The sequence below is a fragment of the Loxodonta africana genome, chromosome 4, assembly GCF_030014295.1.
Source record: "Loxodonta africana isolate mLoxAfr1 chromosome 4, mLoxAfr1.hap2, whole genome shotgun sequence".
NCBI classification, from domain to species: Eukaryota; Metazoa; Chordata; class Mammalia; order Proboscidea; family Elephantidae; genus Loxodonta; species Loxodonta africana.
Window position 1 is genome coordinate 72,631,744 of NC_087345.1, and position 24,489 is coordinate 72,656,232.

At 37.8% G+C, this 24,489-nt stretch overlaps 1 protein-coding gene across 1 annotated transcript in view; it reads left to right on the top strand.

Moving 5' to 3' along the window:
- The window catches only part of C4H12orf56 (chromosome 4 C12orf56 homolog), a 98,177-nt gene that overhangs the window by 40,638 nt on the left and 33,050 nt on the right, over positions 1-24,489 (top strand). Inside the window, exons 5-6 of the mRNA XM_023558434.2 lie at positions 2,779-2,851; positions 19,096-19,504. Of these exons, the coding sequence (XP_023414202.2) occupies positions 2,779-2,851; positions 19,096-19,504 (482 nt within the window). The remainder of the gene's footprint in view (positions 1-2,778; positions 2,852-19,095; positions 19,505-24,489) is intronic.

Consider the following 24,489-nt stretch of genomic DNA (forward strand, 5'->3'; position numbering starts at 1 on the left):
TTTATGTCATGTGGCGAAGGTATGTGCTCACACCAATCAATTGGATCAACCTCAACGAAGAAAGCTCAAAATTTTATATCATTTATGGTAAAGACCCTTAAAGTTTAAGTCATTACACTTTTAACAAGCTTCCTAACTAGGTCCAACTTTTTTGGAGATATAGAGAAAAAGGCTTTCTCAGTAGTGTAGATGTGGCCTTATGTGGGCCACAGTTAGGATCTTGAATTGTCCTTTTTACATTTAGATGAAGGATGGTTATTAAACTCTGAACAATTCTGGCAGGAGCAAAGTGACCATGGTAAACCTCTTGATTGAGCTATTAGACCCTTAATTTTACATACATTTTATAGTCATGCCATCCAGTAGAACTTTCTGCAATGATGGAAATGTTCTATATCAGCACAAATTCAGTAGCCATCAGCTACCTGTTGCTACTGAACATTTGCTAGTGCTACTTCTTAGTTTTAATTAATTTAAATAGCTATAGGTGCCTAGTGGCTACCAAATTGGTCACGCAGCTCTAGAATCATAAGAGACCTTAAAGGCTTTAGTGGTATATTTTGAAACATTGGCATGAAGTAAAATAGACTAATCCTCAGACCAAAATAAAACATGGTAATTTAATGAAATGTAAACTAAACCAAAAATTTTTACATATGTATATTTATACATATATGTGTATACATATATATACCTATATCCTAAAACCTATCCAATGTTGCTGCAGGGTCAAACTAAAATAATAAGGTACACCCCAAAGTGCATTAATTAGTCTGTCAGGTTTAGTGGATAATTGTCACATATGGAAGCTTCAAATATGGCAGTTGAGAAAGCAGATGTATTATTTTTGTAGAGTCCCTCCTAGAAATGTTCCTCAGCTGGCCAGCACTACTGAACATGCCATCAGATATGCATTGTGGTAAATGGCTGAAAGACTTCACATCTCAGCCACTGAAGAAGAGTGTAAACTGCACAGGAGAGAATACAGTGGCAGATGACTCTGTATCAGGCACTCTTATTGCTTATACCTGCCGGACTCTGGTCATTGGCATCCAGAAGATCAGACATACCGCCAAGTGTAGAAAGAGAGATCTAACTATACTATATTTCTGAGTAAAGAACACAGATGATCCTAAGATTCTCCACACCACTGTTACAAATTAAAACTTAAATCTAATATGAAAAGAGGCAGAGACACTGATGCTAAAGTTGTTTTGTCATAATCTTGTAATGACTTCACGCAAAAAAGGGACAGTTCAAGTTAGATAAGTGAACTTGGATGAAATCGGTTTAAGAGATAAGTTAAACCTAGGTACAGGTTGATTGGTAATACCAACTTTCTAATAGATCAGTGATCTTTACCAATAAAAGTGCTCATATGTTCCATTTAATTCCAGTAATAATCAAAGGCATTATTTGAACTGCATTTAGTACCAACATTTGTGAAATGTCTACTATTAGACGAGTCTATGATGATAAGCACTTATGTAAAGGTTCTTAGCTTACAAGTAGAAAAAACTGATTCTGGGAGTTTATTGTAAGGATTTTGTAGTCTCTTTTTTTTTTTTTTTTTTTTTTTGAGGGAATCAAAGCAGGAACAGAAGAGCCAAAATAGTGGAAATCCAGAAACCTGGGGACCTGTTCTGGGGTCTGAGCAGCCTGTGGGAGGCTTTCCCCTAGGGTTCTGCTATTGATGTTTCTCAGCTCCAAAGGCTCCCAGCTATGTTTCTTAGCTCCAAATGTCAAAAGTCCAAGGGAAGACAGTGATGGGCCTAGCTTGAATCAGAAGCCCACCCTTAAGCCAGTCAGCTGTGGCTTGGGCAGAGGTAGATCCAGGTTTTGTGGGGCCTGAAGCTCATGCAATTTGGAGAGCCTTCTTTAAAAAAAAGAATTAACATGTCCATCAGTGTTCATTGCAGCACTGTTTACAATAGCCAAAAGATGGGAACAACCTAAATACCCATTAACAGATGAATAGATAAACAAAATGTGGTACGTACATACAAGGGAATATTAGCCATAAGTCCTGATATATGCTACAACATGGATGAACCATGAAAATGTTATGCTGAGTAAAATAAGGCAGTCACAAAAGAATGAACATTGTATGATTCCACTTATATGAAATATCTAGAATAGGCATGGGTATAGAGATCAAAGATTAGTGGTTACCAGGGGCTGGTGGGAGGGAGAGGAAGGGAGAGTCATTGCCTAGGGGACACAAAGCTTCTGTTAAGGCTAATGGAAAATCTTGGAAATGGATAATGCTGATGGTTGCACAACGTGGTGGGCACAAAGTCACTAAATTGTACATGTGAAGAATGTTGAAATGGCAAAATTTTTTTTATATATATACTTAACACAATTAAAAAAAGAAAATACCAAATACAAAATGCTAACAGCACTCCAAAGCAACCTGGACAGAAGAAATCACAAATTCAGTGCCTATTGCTGCTCCCAAAAGGGGAAGTGAGACAGAAGGAAAACTGAAGTGAGAAGAGCCTGTGGTCTTAAATGATTGTGGTTAAAATGTATTTCCTTTGCATATTTTACAAAAGCATTTGACCATGTGAACATTTTATTAGCTTAAGCTTCAGTGCCCCTGGCTTGCATGGATCCCTTTCAAAGTCGATTTTAGCACATCAGACTTGCAAATGTTTGTGAGGATTTGTAACAGTCATCAAATCGGTACATGGGACTATGTCTTCTTCACAAATTCAGTCTAATTATTTAATTAATGACCAAGTAACTTTTTAATACTTTATTTTATTTTTTTAGTTAAGGAAAAGAATAATGGCCCTGTCTTTTGGAGAAGTAAAGAGCCTAAAAGTCTGAGTGAATCATCTCTTAGGTGAGATTATTGCTTGCTGACCAACTCATTTTACATTTCAGTTTGCTTTTCTTATGACTATTTCTCTGCTAATGGCTTTGAACTGAGTTCTCATATATGTAATAATAAAGATAATATTTTGATTTCCACAGAAGGAACTTTCTCCTAAATTCAAATCCAGTTAGATAGTAAAGTATAATTTTTCTCATTTCAACTGAATATAATCAATATAAATAAATAATGGATTAAAATTAAATTAAGAAAAAAATATTAAACTCTGGTTCTATGTGGGGCACTATATTAGGCCCTATAATGGATACAAAGATGAGAGTTTCTATTCTTCAGTAGCTGGTTCTAACCAGGACATATGGCATTTACATAAATAAAGATACTACAGAGTACACATACTAAGTGTCATAAATGAGTTTGAGCAAATTGTTAAAAGATTTTTAAAAAAGGAAAGATCATATTCAGTGTGTGGGGGCAAGTTAAGATGCTGGATGACAGTTGGTATATGGGGATGGGATATTTTAGTTGGTGAGAACAGTAGAATAGTAGAAGCTAAGACAGAAGCAGAAAAATAGAACATATATTAGGAACAGTAAGCTTGTCCAGTGATTTAAAAATAGAAAGTGAAACTGGGCCCACACGTTAGAGAGTTTTAAAAGTCCAGATGAAGACTTTACATTTCATAAAGTAGGAGAAGCTATTGACAGTTTTGAGCAGGAGAATGATAGGATTAAAACCACTATTGCAGAAAAGTAATCTGACAGTTGTACTTACAATGGATTGAAGTGGGGGAGAGACCAGAGATTAGTGGAAATTAGTGAGAATCTGAATTGGGGTAGTGGTAGTAGGAAGGATGAGAAAGGGATGATGAAAGAGGCATCTCAAATCCAGAATCTACAAGACTGGCAATTGATTGAAAATGGGGGAAATGGAGACAGAACCCACTGTGGTTTCAAGCTAGGGTGGCTGCATGGTGATGCTCTTCAAAAAAATAAGAATGTCAGGAGGGATAAGCCCAGGTGATGCTTCAGACAGGCTAAACTTGGTCCTAGTGGGCGATCCTGGTGGAGAAGTTCATCTGGCAGTTGAAATTTCAGTTGGAAGGTGGAAGAGAAGTTGGGTGTAAATTTAAAATGGAGTTTCCTAAGTTGTATAACTTGAAATCTGACTCTGTTATACACTTTAAGTATCTACACATCAGAAGGAGGAGTGGAGCATAGTATTTTAAGAGCTGCAAGTCAGGGGATATATTAAAGAAAGAAAAAACAACCAAGCCCGTAGCTGTCAAGCTGATTCCAACTCACAGTGACTTTATAGGCAGCAGCTGGTGGATTGAACTGCCGACCTTTTGGTTAGCAGCTATAGCTCTTAACTACTGCACCACCAGGGCTCCAGGGGATATATAGGCATGGGGAAAATTAATGTGGGTTGGGGCCCTGAAAGGCAGGTCATGGCATGGGGGAAATATCCAAGTTAGGAAAGCATTGCCAGATGCTGTAAAGGAAGCGTGAACTTCTAATTGGGCATTATTCACACACTTAGGGTATACCATGCTGCTCAATAATTTAGGTTGCTGGGGAGGGGCCTTCTCTCACTGCATGGGAGGTTTGAACAAGACAGTCTACAAGGCCTCTTCTACACCTAAATTTCATTATTAAAACTTCCTTTCTCTCTCTCTCTCACATACACACACACACACAAATCTTGATTTAAGATTTTTTCTTCTACTAGGAACACAGCACCCATTTGCTTTACAGAATTTTAACTTTAATTTGGGACAAGAAGATTGATAGAAAGCTGGCTACGGTTAACTATAAGTTTCTTAAAAAAAAATCTTAGAGGTGTTTAAATAGAATTTAAAGAATTAGTTTAAAAATGGATTCTGTATTCCTGTCAGGGTTCTCAGAGCTTTGAAGGTTCTGATTATATTTGAAGCTAAAACATCAGAAAAACTTACAGGCTAAGACAGAATTGATTAGTAAGTGTTTTATTAGCATTGCAAACCATAGCTTATAATGGACAGTGGGACCCCTTGATAGTGCCAGTATTGGAGAAAGCACCAACAGCCTCTGTAGCTGAATTCTTTCTACCACGGTTTCTTAATGGAGTGATACAGGTATTTTGTGTGGGACCACATGTTGTCATGTGGAACAGTCCCACACACTGTGGGACTTGAGCATACCTGGCTCTTGTCCACTAAATGCACGTAATGCTCCCCATTTATTGTGACAAATAAAAAGCACCATCACACCTTTCCTGCAGAACCACCCCTGCTGGTTACAGCTTTCACCATACATGTCAAATGGTTCAGTGTGTTTCCGTTTCCCCACTCCTGTGCTCTCTCTCTCTTCTCTGGACAGTCCTCTCTCTAGCTTTCCTTAGTAAACATCCTTTTTCCCTCTGTAAAATTCTGCACTTGGATTTTCATTGGCACACAATGTGATAACTTAGTAAGACAAATTTAAAATGGTTCCCCCGTCAGTGCTATTTATATTTTAACAGGCATCAAAGCCGGAAGCTGAAGGAGAGAAACTCTATTGGTAGAAGTTTTAACAGCTTTATTGAGGTGTAATTGACATACAATAAACTGCACATATTTAAAGTATACAGTTTGTTAAGTTTTGAGATATGTCTACACCCATGGAACCATCATTACAATCAAGATAGTGAATATATCCATCTTCCCTTCCCTGCACCGGAAACTTTTTCAAGGCAGTAATTGGGGCAATTGTAGGGCATATGTTGTTTGTTTCCCATCTCTCAGGGCTCACTGTCTTTCATTGCTGATGTCCTGTGTGTTGAAAGTATTTCACGTATTTTGTCAAGGTTTTTTGGTTGTTTCAGGCAGGAGGGTAAATCTGTTCCCTGTTATCCTGTTTTGGCAGGAAGCAGAAAAAAAAAAAAAACTAGTAGAGTTTTAAGCTTGTACCAGTATGTATGGAAGAGGGTTTGAGTAGGTACCAGATCCTTCCTGAAGCCAGTGATGGTTCCATAATTTTTATCAAAGTGGGTCTTCGGGAAGCAAAAAGGTGGGGTTAGGGAACTCATTTTTTAGACTGTATGTTCATTTGGGGTAGTTTTGAAATTTTTCTCTTGGCTGGCACAAATATACTGCTTTTATGTAGCATATATATTTATTTGGGAGCTCTGGTGGCACAGTAGTTAAGCGTTCGGCTGCTAACCAAAAGGTGGGCTGTTTGAATTCCTTGGAAACCTTATGGTGCAGCCCTTACTTTGTCCTACAGGGTCACTATGAGTCAGAATCCACTTGACGCCAATGGGTTTAACGGGTATATTTATTTATGGTGGCTTGGGGGAGGGCTATTAGAGATCCTAGGGTGTGAGGGGCACTAAAGACCCCCTCATCTTGGTCTCTGCCCTTTGGAATCTGCTGTTCAGTCCAACTCCTCAACTCCAGTTCTAGTCTATAATAATGAAGATAATCATGACGCCCAGAAGGACCCTGATTATCAAAGATTTATGTATGCCTGCTATTCTGCCTTTTACAAAAAAGGCAAAACCACATAGTTTTAGAAAACTTTGTAAGAAAGGTTAAGCATCAAAATAAGGTTAGTTAGAAAAGTCGATTGAATAGGAAGGCTCATTTCCACCAGCACTCCCCCTCTTTGAGGTTAGATTGGCTAACCAAAAAAAAAAGAAAAAACCCATTGCTGTTGAGTTGGTTCCAACTCATAGTGACCTTAAAGGACAGAGTAGAACTGCCCCATAGGGTTTCCAAGGACCACCTTGTGGATTCTAGCTGCAGACCTTTTGGTTAGCAGCTATAGCTCTTAACCACTACTCTACCAGGGTTTCCTGGATTGGCCAAAGGGGCTTAAATTTGCTTGTCAGCCAGAACCTGGGAGATTTATTGCTGCTTCCTAACGGTGTTACTGCTGCGAGATTAGTCTACACTCTTTGAACATCTTGACTAGGCCATGTGAGGAGTCACCCCAGATCATCTGGGGTGCAGGAATAAAGCTGACTTGCAATAATAGCAGAAATCCGTGGTTTTCAAGCCTGAGCAAGCAACAGGATTTCTTGGGGGGCTGGGGAGAGTACAGTGTCCTATGCTGCTCCCCAGACTACTGAATCCAAAACCTTATTTTTCGTACCTCCCTAGATGATTCTGTTAGTTAACTACCAAGGTTTGGGAATTACTAGGCTAGATAATCAACAATGAGGCCAGTCTACTCCTGGATCACTGAGAGTCCTATGAGTTCTACACCTATAATATATCCCTAAGATATCAACTTCTCTCTATCTCTATTACAATACCCTAGTACAAGCTGCCATTATCTCTCACCTGTACTATTGCAACTCCCCTAACTGACCTCCCCACCTTAATTCTTGGCACCTCCCCACCACCACCTGAATCTAATATCCACCCTAAAACCAAAATGATCTTTTAAAAATTCTAATTTCTTGCCTAAAACTTTTCAGTGGCATCCCATTGCACAGAAAACAAAACTTGCTGTCAAGTCTATACTTTCTAAAAAGCCTTGGCTTTCGCTTACCTCTCCAACTTGAGCTCAAGTTACATTACCCCTTGCTCACCACACTCTAGTCACACTGGTAGGGCACCTTACTCTTTTTACAACTCAGGGCCTTTGCACTTCTGTTCCCCTCTTAACCCTGCTGACCAGTTTGGCATCCTTACGAAATTAGATTGTGCTGCAGTTAATTGTACCTCATTAGGAAAACAGAGATGGAAGACAACAACAACAACTAAGGACTTGAAGCTTATATTCTTCTTCAACAAGAAGCATTTCTTGGGTGCCCGGCCACAATCGACGACTGCCCTGACAGGGAACACAACAGAGAACCCCTGAGGGAGCAGGAGATCAGTGGGATGCAGACCCCAAATTCGCATAAAAAGACCATACTTAATGGTCTGACTGAGACTAGAGGAATCCCAGCGGTCATGGTCCCCAAACCTTCTGTTGGCACAGGACAGGAATCATCCCTGAAGACAACTCATCAGACATGAAAGGGACTGGACAGTGGGTAGGTGAGAGATGCTGATGAAGAGTGAACTAATTATATCAAGTGGTCACTTGAGACTGTGTTGGCATCTCCTATCTGGAGGGGTGATGGGAGAATAGAGAGAGTTGGAAGCTGGCAAAATTGTCACGAAAGGAGAGACTGGAAGGGCTGACTCATTAGGGGGAGAGCAAGTGGGAGTACGGAGTAAGATGTATATAAACTTATATGTGACAGTCTGACTTGATTTGTAAACGTTCACTTAAAGCTCAACAAAAGTTAATTAAAAAAAAAAAAGAAGCATTTCTTGGCAGAAAGTAGAAAATAAGAGTTGTGTTATTCCCCTCTGCATAGCAGGCTCTGGAGCCATACTTCTTAACTTCGAATCCTGACTATGCCTTCAGCTAGCTATTTAATCTTCCCAGGTTTCACTCTCCTCATGGGTTTGATGGGGCTCATAATAGTATCTATCCCACAAGGGTGATATATAAGGGCTAAATGATGTATGTATAAAGTGCTTAAACTGCATGTATATGTATAAAGTGCTTAAACTGCAGGTCGTACTTAACAAGTCCTTATTAAAAAGCTAGCTCTTTTGTTATTGCTGATTATCAGTAAGTCAATCACTAAGCAATAACCTAGTCAGCTCCTCAGACTCCTTGATCATGGCCTGGGGCAAAATGACGTTCTACTTTTCCTGCTCACTAATAATACTATCCAAAAAAAAATCAAACCCATAGCCATCGAGTCAATTCCGATTCATATTGACTCTATAGGTCAGAGAAGAACTGCCCCATAGAGTTTCCAAGGAGCACCTGGTAGATTCAAACTGCCAGCCTTTGGTTAGCAGATGTAGCTCTTAACTACCACGCTACCAGGGTTTCCAAATAATACTATTAAAAAAAAATGTTGTTGTATAATAATATAATGAGATATTAATATAGATGAGGTACCATTTATATTAATTGTCTAGTATTTCTTATGCAATGGGCTGTTCTAGTTCTATTAGAGGACCAAGTCCTGTGTTTATGTAAATACACTGTGTGTATAAGTATATGCATCTAGTATATTTAGAAACTCAAGAGAAAAGGTTCAAGACCTTTAACAGTTATCCTTATAATAAAGTCTTTATTTCTTGTTATTTCCCAAAATCGACTCTGAAAACATTAGATTTATTCTGTCTTGTACATAACTTGCTCATAGTTTATCATAATTAACAAATATTCATTGATCAATTATACATCTATAAAATACAAAAATATTTATTGAGCCTTAGAGTGGATGATGCTAGTTTCTTTAATATCTATTCTCCCTCACTCTCCTCTCTTTTATCACTACCCATCCTCTTCATTTCTCCTTCTCTCTTCCTTTATAGACTTGTTCGAAAATTTCCCTGGAATATATACGCAGGAGTATAATTGCTTTGTACATTCTATGTATCAATTCTCTATTGGTTTTAAACATTATAGATATCTCCTGTTTTGTCATCTGCCTATTAACTTTGTCTATGCTGTGTCCTTTATTGAATAGAATTCTTAATTTTCATACAATAAAATTAATCAAGAAGGTTTTGATTCCAGCCAAGATGGAGTAGGCACACGGAGTGCAAGTAACAACCCTGAACAGAATGCATCGAGCAGCCGATTGCCTGATTAAAAAAAAAAAGAAAAATCAACCTTTCCATAGAATTTAAATAAGGCCGAGAGCCATGTAACAAAAGGTCCAGGATACAATCCAAAATTACTCAACATTTGAAGAACCAGAAAAAACTTAACAGCTCACAAGGGAAAAGACAACAGATATCAACCCTGAGATGACACAGATGTTGGCATCATCGGACTCAGCACTTTAAAGTAACTATTATAACTATGCTCCAGCAATAAGGGAGAACACTTTTTGAAACAAATGGAAAAATGGAATGTCTCTGCAGAGAAATAGAAGATACAAAAGGGACCAAACTGAAATTTTAGAATTAATAATACAATAAAAATTTTTAAGAGTCACTGAATGGGCTCAGTAAGAAGAATGGAGATGACAGAGGAAAGAGTCCAGTCTGAACAACAGAGAGAAGAAAGTGAAGACAAAAGGACCAGAATCTCAGGAAACTGTGTGACAAGAAGCTCAGTGAACCCCAAACAGGATAAACTCAAAGAAATGCACATTCAGACACATCATAATTAAACCACAGGAAATAACAGAAAATTAAGAAACATTTAGAGCTGCATCACAATACAATGCAAAATGCATGTGACTTGGCTAAAACAGACTTTAGAAGGAAACAGACTTTAGAAGGAAATGTATAGCTTTTAATACACTCACCAAGAAATATGAGAGGTTAAAAAGCAAACAAGCTAAGTATCAACTTAAAAAAAATGTAAAAAGAGCATTCGAGCAAACCCAAAGAAATAAGAAGAAATTAATAATGTTAAGGGTAGAAATCATTAAAATAAAGAACAATGGTGATAACAGTACAAAACAAACAATAGATAAGACTAGAAAAAGAATAGCTGGTTCTTTGAAAAGATATATAGATCTCTGACAAGAAAGATCAAGAAGAAAATATGAATGCAAATAAAATACAAAATGAAAAAAAAGAGAAATACCTACAAAGAAAACAGATTTTTAAAACTTTAAACAAATACATGTTAACAAATTTTAATTTCTAGATGAAACGACTAGTTCCTAGGAAAATATAAAATACCAAAATTGACATAAGAAGTTATGAAAATCTCAAAGAACAGTAATGAAAGTTAAAATAAAAAGTCCCAGATGTTTTTTCCATAAGTTCCATCTTTAAAGGAACAGTTGTTCAAAAAATTACAGAAATAATGGAAGCTACTCAGTTTTTGTGGGTTTTTTTTTTTTTTTTGAGAATGGTATAATCTTGTTCTCCATACCAAAAAGGACAACAGAAGACAAAGACCCATGACATTTTTGTGGGTTTTTTTTTTTTTTTTTGAGAATGGTATAATCTTGTTCTCCATACCAAAAAGGACAACAGAAGACAAAGACCCATGACATTTATGAAACTAGATAAGTAAAATACCACTTAGCTGAATCTCAGGATCCCTGGTGGCGCAGTGGTTAAGTGCTCGACTGCTAACCGAAAGGTCGGCAGTTAGAGCCCATCAGTCGCTCCACCTGAGAAAGATGCTGCATTGGTGCTCTCATAAAGATTACAACCCAATGGGGCGGTTCTTTGTCCTATAGAGTTGCTATGAGTCCGAATTCGACTCCATGGCAATGGGTTTGGTGGTTTTGGTAGCTGAATCTAACCGTGTATTAAAAATATCATGATTAAGTAAGATTTATCCTAGGAATGTATAAACCCCAGTGCCGTCGAGTCGATTCCGACTCATAGCGACCCTATAGGACAGAGTAGAACTGCCCCATAGAGTTTCCAAGGAGCACCTGGAGGATTCGAACTGCCAACCCTTTGGTTAGTAGCTGTAGCACTTAACCATTACGCCACTAGGGTTTCCTAGGAATGTATAGACGATTCAAAATTTGAAAAATCTGCCGTAATTTGCTACATTAACAGGTCAAAGAAGAAAAAGCTGGCCATCTCAACAGGTAGGGTAAAAAAGCATTTGATAAAGTTCAATATCTATTCATGTTAAAAACTGAAACCAAACTAAGAATGGAAGAAAAGTTTCAAACATACTTAATTGAGAAAAATCTAGATGTGTTCTCTTTAAGATAGGAAATAAGACAAGGATGGCCACTTTCACTGCTACTATTCAAGGTAAAACTCAGGGTCCTGGATCATGTAACGATGAAAGCATAAGAAATGCTGTGCTAATATTTGGAAACCCTGGTGGCATAATTGTTAAGTGCTACAGCTGCTAACTAAAAGGTCAGCAGTTCAAATCCACCAGATGCTCCTTGGAAACTTTATAGGGCCATTCTACTCTGTCCTATAGGGTCACTGTATGTCGGAATCAACTCGATGGCAATGGGTTTGGTTTGGTTTTGGTTATGTTAATACTTGAAGAAAACAGTCCCATCTGCTTCTGTAAAGATTTATAGCCTTGGAAACCCTATGGAGCCACTGAGTCAGAATCAGCTTGACAGTAGTGGGTTTGGTTTTATATTAATATTTGAAGAAAATAGAGAGTCCTGGACAGAGCAAGAGAAAAATGTAGAACAGAATTCAAATTCACATAAAAGAAAAACCAGACTTACTGGTCTGACAGAGACTGAATGGACCCCTGAAACTATGGTCCCCAGACACTCTGCTAACCCAGAACTGAAACCATTCCTGAAGCTCACTTTTCAAACAAAGATTAGACAGGCCTATATGACAAAAAATAACAAACATGAGGAATGTACTTCTTAGTTCTATCCAATATACAAGACCAAAAGGGCAGCTCCTGTCCAAAACAGGACGAGAAGGCAGAAAGGCACAAATGGACACAGTGAACCTGGAGTGGAAAGGAAGAGCATGCACTCACCTTGTTGGGATTGCACCAATGTCACAAAACAGTATGTGTATAAATTTTTTATTGAGAAATTAACTTGAGCTGTAAACTTTCACCTAGAGTACAATAGGAGCCCTGGTGGCATAGTGAGTGGTTAAGAGCTTGGCTGCTAACCAAGAGGTCGGCAGTTCAAATCCACCAGCCTTCCCTTGGAAACCCTGTGGGGCAGTTCTGCTCTGTCCTGTAGGGTCGCTGTGAGTTGGAACCGACTTGACAGCACCTAACAACAGAGCATAATAAATAAAAAGTAATTTGAAGAAAAGATATAAAACTGTCATTATCTGCACAGTATATGATTGTCTACTTAGAAAAGCCAACAGAATGAACAAATTCTCCCATTCTTTATTAACTGAGTCCCAGTTTTGTTTGCGATGGTATTGTGCTCAATTTAAAACATTCACCTTTCTAGAGATCCCTGTACCTAGAGATGGCCATGTGACCAAGTTCCATGCAATAAGACGTATGCTGAAATCATGTGAATTTTATATACATCACATTATCTACATTTTAAGGCACACTATCCTCTCCAAATTTGGCAAAAATATGTCCGGCATGTTCCATATGATGCAGTAACAGAAATATAAATCAACATATAGATTTCTCCATATATGCTGCTTTCAGTATTTACTTCAGACATGAATGTCTTGTCTTTCCTAGTAAGTAGTTTTGTCTCCTCTACACATGGTCTTAGCCCCAGAGACAGTAATTTGAACATTCATGATGTGAAGTCCAGGAGGACAGAGACTTACTGTCTTTTTTACTACTGTATCTTTAGTGCCTGGCATGCAGTAGGCACTATATAAGTATTTGTTGTATTGTGATTAGTAGAAATACATGGCAACCCTATCCTTGTACTTAATGTGTGCTGTACAGCAAGAAGGCACCCCATGTACATATCGGGTAGCATATGTAATCTTCTCCAACATCAATTTAGGTAGCCTTTGTTCCACCCATGATAGCTTTATGCTAGAGCATATTGTTGTTGTTAGGTGCTGTCAAGTCAGTTCCAACTCATAGTGACCCTATAAACAACAGAATGAAACACTGCCCAGTCCTGCATCATCCTCACGATTGTTGTTATGCTTGAGCCCATTGTTGCAGCCACTGTGTCAATCCATCTCGTTGAAGGTCTTTCTGTTTTTGGCTGACCCTGTACTTTACTAAGCATGATGTCCTTCTCCAGGGACTGATCCCTCCTGATAACATATCCAAAGTACATGAGATGTAGTCTCACCATTCTGGATTCTAAGGAGCATGCTGGTTGTACTTCCTGCAAGACAGATTTGTTCGTTCTTTTGGCAGTCCATGGTATATTCAATATTCTTCCCCAACACAATTCAAAGGCGTCAATTCTTCTTCGGTCTTTCTCATTCATCGTCCAGCTTTCGTGTACATATGAGGCGACTGAAAACACCATGGCTTGGATCAGGTGCACCTTAGTCTTCAGGGTGACATCTTTGCTTTGTAACACTTTAAAGAGGTCTTTTGCAGCAGATTTGCTCAATGCAGTGCACATTAGAACACATCAAATAGTATTGACCCAAACATATCAGACCAGCCTCCACTAACAGATGGAGAAGTGCTATTCCAAAGACCAGGTGTTTTTCTACTTCAGCTACTTTCCTCTCTCCCAAAGCTCCACTGCAACCAAATTCTAATGCAACAGAGCAACGGAGAAAAGTTAAAGAAACAAGAAAGAAGAAAATAATACTGATAATGGCAGAAATCAATGAGAGTAAAAAGAACAGTGAAAACAAAAACAATCGAGAAGATTATTACTTCATCTCCCTTTTCTTCTCCCACTATTATAACTTCTCTCCTAATTATTCCCAATAGATTATGAACATACTGGGAAAGGATGGGGATTTTCTTCCTTTTATAAATTTCACATCTTCATAATACCAGGATAGTCAGTATGCTGATTACAAAAATTCAAAAGATGACAAATTAGTAATCATTTAGTGAAAGGACATGATTTTCAGTGGAATCCAGCTGTAACATTAATGCCAAGTGTTCTCAAAAGAGTTAGATGGTGTTTGCCTGCTCGAGTGTCACATTCATGCAAGTTGTTTTAAGCCACACCTTTGGGCTGAACGCTCTGGACACAGTGTTGATATAGTAAGTATTTTCCAGCATTAAGTAGGAGAAATATTTTTGTGGCAACATCATGAGAACTGCCACATACGTGTTATTGAGTTTTAAACAAGTTCAGTTCCAGCCAGAGACTAAAAAAAAAAAAAATTATTGGTATCACATGTTTATTTAATTCACAAATGTGATTTATTTGGGATTCCTTTAAATTAGTAAACTCCTTTATGAAATTTAAATATTTACCAAACATTCACATATATTTGAGGGAGAGGGTTGAAGTGTGTCAGGAAAACTTTAAAAGTCTTAGGAATCATAGCCAAATTTAAATTAATCAGAAATAAAGCCAAAGCATTTTAAGTATTGATTTCTAGGTTATAGTATTTAGTTTCAAAAACTCTGACTTAATTGTAACTTTACATGAAGTTTAAAAATGTGTCAGGTTAGTTATATTTGGTTCATAAAAAAATCATTTAATATAGTTTAGAAAATAAGAGGTTCAGATACTTGAAAAAAACTATAATTTTTTTTCTCATTTCTCCTTATTAACATAGGTAATTTTCACTTTTTTTTAACATGTAAATCATAAGAGTCAAATAGCTTCTAAATATAACCACATTAGAACCAAGAATTAGAGCATTTATCTGAAGTGCAAAGAAAAACAAAGTAGCTAATATTTGTCAAGTAGGTCTCTATGCTCCTCTTTGAAAGTCATGGGTCTGTAGCAGGAATCAGTGTTTCCTGTTGGAATATTTCTATTGAGCTAATAACATTTCCAACGCAAGGGGGCCCCAAACTTGAGCTGGCAGTGAGAATTCTGAACAAAGGAAGGTGTGTTTTTTTTTTTCTCCATGAAAAGTTTGGTCCTGAGCTCAACCAGTTTCTTAGTTACGCTTAGATATCTGAGAATAATTTTCTAACTTTGAATTTTTCCATACAGAGTTGCTTGTATTTCATCAGTTTTAGTGGAATCTTCATGAGAATTTTTTTATTCAGGAGAGCTCAAATTCTAGACCTTGAGATCTAGGTCAATATGACTTCTTACGGAAGAATCATTTTTTTCTCTCAATTGTTCTGCTTGTCTCATATTTTAGCGTATTAATCTGACAATCCATTTCATTCTAATAGGTTTTCAGCTCTCCATGGAAACCAGGATTTCCTTTTAGCATGTTTATCTAACTTCTTTCTTGTCATTTTTTCAAGAGTTTCTTAAATCTAGTGATCACTTTCACTAATTTACCACTTTTCTTCATTCTTGATACAGTCGATATGCTAGCTTATGTGTTCTTTTTATTCTCTGATGAACTTGCACCTACAATTTTGCCTGTTGTTTTTGGTCTGTGGCTTTTAACCTGACATTTTCAGTCTCAAGGAGCTTATCTGTTTTTTTATTTTAATTTTTATTGTGCTTTAAGTGGAAGTTTACAAATCAAGTTAGTCTCTCATACAAAAATTTATATACACCTTGCTATATAAAAAAAAATTTATACTAGTTTCTCTCCCCCAATGAGATAGCACACTCCTTCTCTCCACCCTGTATTCCTCGTGTCCATTCAGCCAGCTTCTGTCCCCCTCTGCCTTCTCATCTCCCCTCCAGACAGGAGCTGCCCACATAGTCTCATGTGGGCCAAGAAGCTCACACCTCACCAGTATCATATATTCCGGTCTAATCCCTGTGCTTATCTGGTTTTGATGCAGAGAGGAAAAAGAAGAAAAAAAAATGTCTGCATACTTTTGGTTTTGGAGTTCTCATTTCCATTTCTCTCATTTCTTCCTCCCTTGGGACTGGGCTCTCCGTAGAGATACATAATCAGCTCATTAAGAAAACATTTGACTTGTAGCAACCTGGTCCTGTAAGTATGAAGTTGACACATGTGCAAATTGAAGGTTCTGGAGCTTTTGCTTAGTAAGGAGCTACTTTTCAATTAGACGAGTAAGAGTCGGTATTATTGAATTTCAAATGAAGAATACAGTTTAGTTTTATGAGTTGATCTGCTTAACTGGCAAAGCTATAATATCCATTGCATTTTCATTTATGCTGCCAAAAAGATCTTTTTAGAAATTCTTTTTAACTCCTCATAGATTTTTCATATAACTGAGTAAGTAACAGTCACATCAAGAGAGATATTCTGTAACTCCCTGAAATCATTTTGCTGAAGTTTCACACAAAACGTGCAGTGCCTAAAATGAACATTTTAATGTAATTTCATAACATTAGATAACATAATGCGTACACACTAACCAACTCTTCAATCCATAGAGGAAATGTTGGGGAAATTTTAGAGAGTATTATCTACAAAAATAAAGAAAAGCTATCTTAGACATTGTTATGTAAAACTGGAATCTTATGAAGAAAGTCAGGTTAAGTAAGATATAATTACTGAGTGGCATTCAGGGATTGCAGGTCATATATGTTATTTTTCTAGCTCTCTGTTTAAAATCTGGCCCCGTGCCATTCCATGGGACAAGAAGAACGTGCTGGGACCACAATGCCAGTGTCCACAGCCTCAGGCCTAAGGGACTGGCAAAGGGTGATTGTTTAGGGGATGGAGCTTTAGTGTGCCAATTGGGGTAACCACTTATTTGTGTGGACTCAGCCACAGTTCATAGTATTGTACAGATAGTGAACTTTATATCTGTTGGAAATTAAGAATTAATAAAAACTAAGTTTTCCAGTTTGAAGGAGGTTCCAAACTTATACGTGAAACAAGATACCTTAATGTAAAATGATAAACCAGTAATTCAAAGCAACATACCAGTTGCCATCAAATTGACCCTGACTCATGACGACACCACATGTCTGAATAGAACTGTCTTCCATAGGGTTTTCAGTGGCTGATTTTTTGGAAGTAGATAGCCAGGCCTTTCTTCTGATGTGCCTCTGGGTAGACTCGAACCTCTAACTTTTTGTTTAGCAGTGTAGTGTGTTCATCGTTGACATCACCCAGGGATAACAGCTAGCACCTATTGAGTGTTTCCTGCACACTGCATGCATTTTCTTATTTGATCCTCACAGTTTGTGAGTTTGGTGCTGTAATTATTCCTATTTTAGAATTGGAAAATTGAAGCTTAGTTCAACAAAAGTCATAACGCCGCTCAGTAGCAGACCCAGAATTGGAACCAAGAGCTAATCATACTTTGCAACTTCATAGCCTCTACAATATGCTTCCTTTGCAGCATAGCAGAGAAAGATGGTGGGCTGGAGAGACAGGGAAGGTGAAGGGACAGGACACAAAGACTGATTCTGAAAAGAAGTGCTGACGATATTAGGATGACATTGGGAAAATTAGAAGTGTCTCATATTTTTTTCATAGCCACCTATAGGGCAGAGTAGAACTGCCCCATAGGGTTTCCAGGATGCGCTGGTGGATTCAAACTGCCAACCTTTTTGGTTAGCAACCAAGTTCTTAACCACTGTGCCACCGGGGCTCCAGAATATATGAACTGAAGAAAGCACCGCTACAAAAAAAATCAAGTATCTCTATTTGAATACTATTTGGATAGTTATTTTCTTTACAGGATCCATTAGAAATGTACAATGAAGCCATAATGAAAAAGTCCTTTCTTCCTTTTTTTTTTAAATTGTGCTTTAGGTGAAAGTTTACAGCTCAAGTTAGTTTCTCATACAAAAATTTATACATTGTTATATGACCCTTGTTGCTATCCCTATCACATGACCACATATTGCTCCTTTCCACCCCGGATTTCCCGTGTCCATTCAGTCAGCTCCTATCCCTTTCCGCCTTCTCATCTCGCCTTCAGACAGGAGCTTCTCATTTAGTCTTGTGTACCTACTTGAACTAAGCGCCACCCTCTTCCGGAGTATCATTTTATGTCTTATACTTCAGGCTGTTCTTTGTCTGAAAAGTTGGCTTCAGGAATGGTTTTAGTTCAACAGACAGTCTGGGGGCCATGTCTTCTGGGGTTCCTCTAGTCTCAGTCAGACCATTAAGTCTGGTCTTTGAAAAAGCCCTTTCAATGAAAAAAGTGGGGCTCCTTGAAGAAGTAAAAATGCTTTAAGTATAAAAAATACTTTACCTGATGGTGGGTAGTTTTATTTCTGAAAGCAGAAAAGTGGATTGCTGCGCCATACTTCCCCAGCCCCACCCCCCAGGTCAGTAGGCAATAGCAAGTGTAATTAAATCGCCTCCTTTCTCTCTCTTTTTTAATTGTTTTGTAGTGGTAAAAATATACTTAACAAAACATTTGCCAATTCAACAGTTCTTACATGTACAATTCAGTGACGTTAATTACATTCATCATGTTGTGCAACTATCACCACTATCCATTTCTAAACTATTCCATTACTGTTTACAGAAATACAGTGCCCCCTAAGCAAAGACTTCCCCTTTCCCCTTCCGTCCCACTTCTGGTAACTGCTAATAAGCATTTGTCTCCATGCATTTGCCTATTTCATATAACTGGGATCATACAATGTTTATCCTTTTGTAACTGACTTATTTCACTCAGCATAATGTTTTTAAGGTTCATCCATACTGTAGCATGTATCAGGACTTCATTTCTCTTTATAGTAGAGTAATATGCCTTCCTTCCCTTAACAAGCATTTTTTTAAGTGAAAACATTCATTTTTTAGAGTCTTAAACTGATGCAGTTGGGTCACCAGTTACTCTTTGTTCCTCACTGTTAAATTATGAAATACAAACCTTGGAATATCACATTTAATATTAAATTTTGCTTGACAGGTACCACCAAGAGAGCTACACAATGACCAAGGACTCAACTTCGTGTTCTTCAGACCTCAAGAAGCTACCCCTTCACGGCCGAAGTGCATTTCGGCCCTTACCTGCTCTTACCTCCAGGAGGAGCTGTGAATCCACACCAGGTGCAGGCAAGGCAGTCACCCTGCCTTTTAGCACAACAAACTCAAAAGAACCACAGGGACTTGCTGATCACAAAGACTTTCTAAGTGAAAGCCCTTTCAAGTGTAATAGGAACGGAAATGAGTTTTACTTAGGGAATTCCCCACAAGCCTCCCTTTTACAAAGTAACCCAAGCCTTGAGAAAAAGGAGTGTGAACTTCATTTGTACATTGTTTCCACAACCTCATCAATATTTCTGCACTTAAAAAGTTCATGGAACAACTATATTATAGTAAGTGTTCTCATAAGTTAACCTCACCTTGAGTATTGCTTTTCTGTGCAATTGTGCCTTCCCTCCTCATCTGCTTATTTTGGAAATTTAGCTTGGAATTTAATAATATTGTGAAAGACAAATGCGCTGGGCAATTGAAGAGATGACTGTTCAGGCTGTTGCAAGAGGGAGAATGTTCACTAATAAGAATGTCTCAAAGGAAAGGAAAAGGCCTACAATTTCGGTGGTGTAGTGATTAAGTGCTACAGCTGCTAACCAAAGGGTCAGCAGTTTGAATCCGCCAGACGTTCCTTGGAAACAATTTCATAGAGGCCGATGAACAAGAGAGTCATCAGCCTGTCTCATGGGAGTCATGAGGAAGGATGGAGACAGGTCTTATTTCAGAATATCTGAGAGCAGGGTAGTCTTTGTAGTTAGCTTGAGGGATTTCTCAACTGTCCATGCTTTCTGGGAGCACAGGGCTCAGATAAAGTTCTCATTGTCAGTAAGTTTCTGTATTTCTTAACCAAACCAAACCAAACCCATTGCCATCAAGTAGATTCCGACTCCTAGCAACCCTATGGGACAGAGTAGAACTGCCCCATAGAGTTTCTAAGGAGAGCTTGGTGGATTTGAACTGCTGACCTTCTGGTTAGAAGCATGTAGCTCTTAACTACTACACCACCAGGGTATTTCCTACCAGCACTATAGAAAGTAGGTCCATGGGAGCCGTTGTCATAAGATAATTTTATCTAGATATCACCTAGTCTGAGACCCTTATTTTATAACTGAAGAAACAGACGGACAAATGTTTTAAGTAACTTACTCAAAATTATATAATGAGTTAAGGGGTAGACTCAGAACTCCCATTTAGAGATCTTTCTACTGCAACCCTGGTGGTATAGTGGTTAAGTGCTATGGCCGCTAACCAAAAGGTCAGCAGTTTGAATCCATCAGGTGCTCCTTGGAAACCCTATGGGGCAGTTCCACTCTGTCCTATGAGTCAGAATTGACTCGACAGCAATGGGTTTGGTTTTTTTTTTTTTTTGGTTCTACTACAACAGAATCAGTTTTAAAAAGTAATTTATTGAAACAATAGTGTGATCCTTTTCAATTAACTTCAGTGATATATACCTTTTATTATTGATCTTCCAACATAATGATATTAAGAAATATGAAAGGCTGTTTTACTCAAAAGAGGCTAGGAAGCAGGGGGCTTTAGAAATGGCTAAAAATTGTGAAAGATTACAATTCTAATTTTTTTCTCATAGCACTATTCAGAAGACTTCAAATACTTAAACTTCCTCTCCAAATTTTTAACCCACTTTCTCCAAATTAAGAATACCAATGAATCATAAAGAGGAAAAACCCTAATCTGAAGAAGGCTTCATATGTTCTAATAGAAAAACCAAAACTTAATTGATTTTTTAAAAAAATTTATGTGAATATTTCAAATAACCCCAGATTTTATAAGACTTTTGAAATGTTTATGCTTCCTTGAATTGACTAGCTCCCAAGTTTTAGTACTGCTTTTTAATCCTGCAGCAGAGGCATGTCACATTGGCCAGCTCATACCTTTGTATCTATGTACAGCCTGTCCAATAGATGCAATAACAATAACTAACACATATTGTCATTATCCAGTAGCATTTGTTCTGATGCTTTACGTATATTAACTAAATTAACCTGCACAACCCTATGAGGTAGGAATGTTATTCCCATTTTATAGGTAAGGAAATTGAGGCACAGAGGCATTAAATGATCTATCTGTGCAAGGTCACACAGATGGAGCTGGGGTTTGAACTCACTCTGTTTTTTTTTTTTTTTTTTTCTATGACAGTGAAATAAATATATGTGGAGGGGGATTATCATTATAAGTTGGTTAGGTACTATAATTAAAAGTAATGTTCTACCTCTTGAAAGACAGAAAATGAGCAGATAAATATTTCACATACAAGTGATGAATCAGGTAAGCATTCATTCGAGTAAGAATAAGACGTTAATTCAATATAAACATTTTTAAATGTGTGACTTTTTTGTGACACTTAAGTTCTTTGGTCAGGTTGGTCACTCTTGGTTAGTTTTGGTGATATTTTAGCATTTTGAAAACAAAAACATCTATATCAGACTTATTTTGGAGAACTGATCCCTCGTGCTTTGAGATTGAGGATGGTTTTTCATGTTGAGGTAGGGAAATGCTCATGAGAAAAGGAATTGGACATCTGACTGAACTCTTTCTATACTTGCAAGTAAAATTAACCCGAACCATACAATTAGAAATTAACACCCTTACTGATCTTAAGAGTTTTCAAAAAATTGAGTCTGCTTCAGTAACCAATTTTATCTCTAACTTTTACCAAAAATAATTATGTCTAGGTTGTTCAACATCTCCAATTCTACAAATTAAAAATATGGCAGGTCTTTTCTCTTAATATTTAGTAGAGAGAGCTGCTAGGTAGCTAAATAACTAAGTGATACCTTCGAATTAAAATTCTAGATTTAAGGGAAGCATAAAACATTTGGGCAGTGGGAGGCAGTTTTTTAATTTAATTTAATTTTTTTATGTAGAGCTTTGATGAAAGTACTAGGATAAAGCACATATTGCCCCAGGGTCCCTACTCTGATATTAAGAAATAAGATAGGGGTAAGCATATGGGGTGCAGTGGTTAAGAGCTCAGCTGCCAACCAAAAGGTTGGCAGCTTGAATCCACCGGCCGCTCCTTGGAAACCCTGTGGGGCAGTTCTACTCTGTCCTATAGGTCACTATGAGTCGGAATTGACTCAATGGCAATTAACAACAACAACAAGCTTACGGGGAGCTGTAAGTCAGCAACATTTTAGAAATTTCTTCTGACCTATTTCCCAAGTCTCAACATAAATAAAGGATTATTTAGAGAAGTAGCTGAATAATAAAAAAAAAAAACCAAACCCACTGCCATCTAGTTGATTCTGACTCATAGCAACCCTATAGGACAGAGTAGAACTGCCCCATAGAGTTTCCAGGTAGTGCCTGGCAGATTCGAACTGCCAACTTTTTGGTTAGCAGCCGTAGCACTTAATCACTATGCAACCAGCAGCTGAATAGTACATTTCTATTTGTTTTGAGGACCCAGAATAGATGGAAATGGCCAACAGTAAAGATTTAAGGGAAAAAAAAATTCATTAATAGGGAGTGGTTAACAAAGTTATTGTATATCTATGCTGTGGAAAAGGTCCCTGGATGGTGCAAAGGGTTTGTGTTTGGCTTCTAATCAAAAGGTTGGCAGTTCAAACCCACCCAGCAGTGCCCCAGAAGAAAGACCTAACAATCTGCTTGCATAAAGATTACAGCCAAGAAAACACTATGGAGCTCAGCTCTACTGTGTAACACGTGGGGTCACCATGAGTCAGAATCGAATTGTTGGCAACATGGTTTTTTTTTTTTTTCTTTTTATGCTATGGAATACTGGGTAATCACTAAATAGATTGAGGTAAATCTACATGTATGGACATAGCTAGCTGTCCACCATATGTTGTTGTTAGGTGTTACCCAGTCAATTCTGACTCATAGTGACCCTGTGTACAACGGAATGAAACACTGCCCAGTCCTGCACCATCCTCAACAATCATTGCTCTGTTTGACCTCATCGTTGCAGCCACTGTGTCAGTCCATCACGCTGAGGGTCTTCTTTTTGCTGACCCTTTACCTTACCAAACATGATGTCCTTCTCCAGGGACTGGTCCCTCCCGATAACATGTTCAACGTACATGAGACAAAGTCTTGCCATCCTCACTTCCAAGTACAACTTGGCTATATTTCCTCCAAGACAGACCTGTTTGCTCTTCTGGCAGTCCATGGTATATTCGGTATTCTTTGCCAACACTATAATTCGGAAGCATCAATTCTTCTTCAGTCTTCGTCCACCATATATTAAGTGAAAAAACAAGTTCCAGATTAATGTATGTGGTATAATCTAATAAAAAATATATACATATATATTTTTTAATCTAGTTAGTATTAAATACATGATATATGTCATATAATAATAATAATACTTTATATTCCTGAAAGGATATAAAGAAAGCTGATAATAATAGCTGTTTTGAAAAGAGGGATGGAAAGGGGAGGAAGAAACAGGAAACTTTTATTATTTATGTGTTTCTGTACTGTTTGATTTTTTTTTAATAATTCTTTTTTTTGTAGTTGAGAATATACACAGCAAACCAGACACCAGTTCAACAGTTTCTACATGTACTATTCAGTGACTTTGATTATATTCTTTGAGTTGTGCAGCCATTCTCACCCACCTTTTCTACGTTGTTACTTTCCAATTAATATTAACTCACTGCCCCCTATGGTTCCTATCTAATCTTTCGAGTTGCTGCTGTCAGTCTGATCCCATATAGACAGTTCTTTTGTGTGTGTGTATGTGCTTTAGGTGAAAGTTCACAGCTCAAATTAGTTTCTCATACAAAAATTTACACACATTGTTATGTGACCGTTGTTGCTATCCCTATAATGTGACCACACGTTCCTCCTTTCCACCCTGTATTTCCCCGTGTTTTTTTTTTTTTTTATTCAACTAGCTCCTGTCCCATTCTGCCTTATCTCACCTCCGGACAGGAGCTGTCCATTTAGTCTCATGTATCTACTTGAACTAAGAAGCACACTCTTCACAAGTATCATTTTATGTCTTATAGTCCAGCCTAATCTTTGTCTGAAGAGTTGGCTTCAGGAATGGTTTTAGTTCTGGGTTAACAGAGTCTGGGGGCCATGTCTTCTGGAGTCCCTCCAGTCTCAGTCAGACCATTTTGTCTGGTCTTTTTACTAGGACTTAAGTTCTACACCACACTTTTCTTCTACACTGTCAGGAACTCTCTGTTGTGTTCCTTGTCAGGGCAGTCATTGGTGGTAGCTGGGCACCATCTAGTTCTTCTGGTCTCAGGCTGATGGAGTCTCTGGTTTATGTGGCCCCTTTTGTCTCTTGGGCTAATATTTTCCTTGTATCTTTGGTGTTCTTCATTCT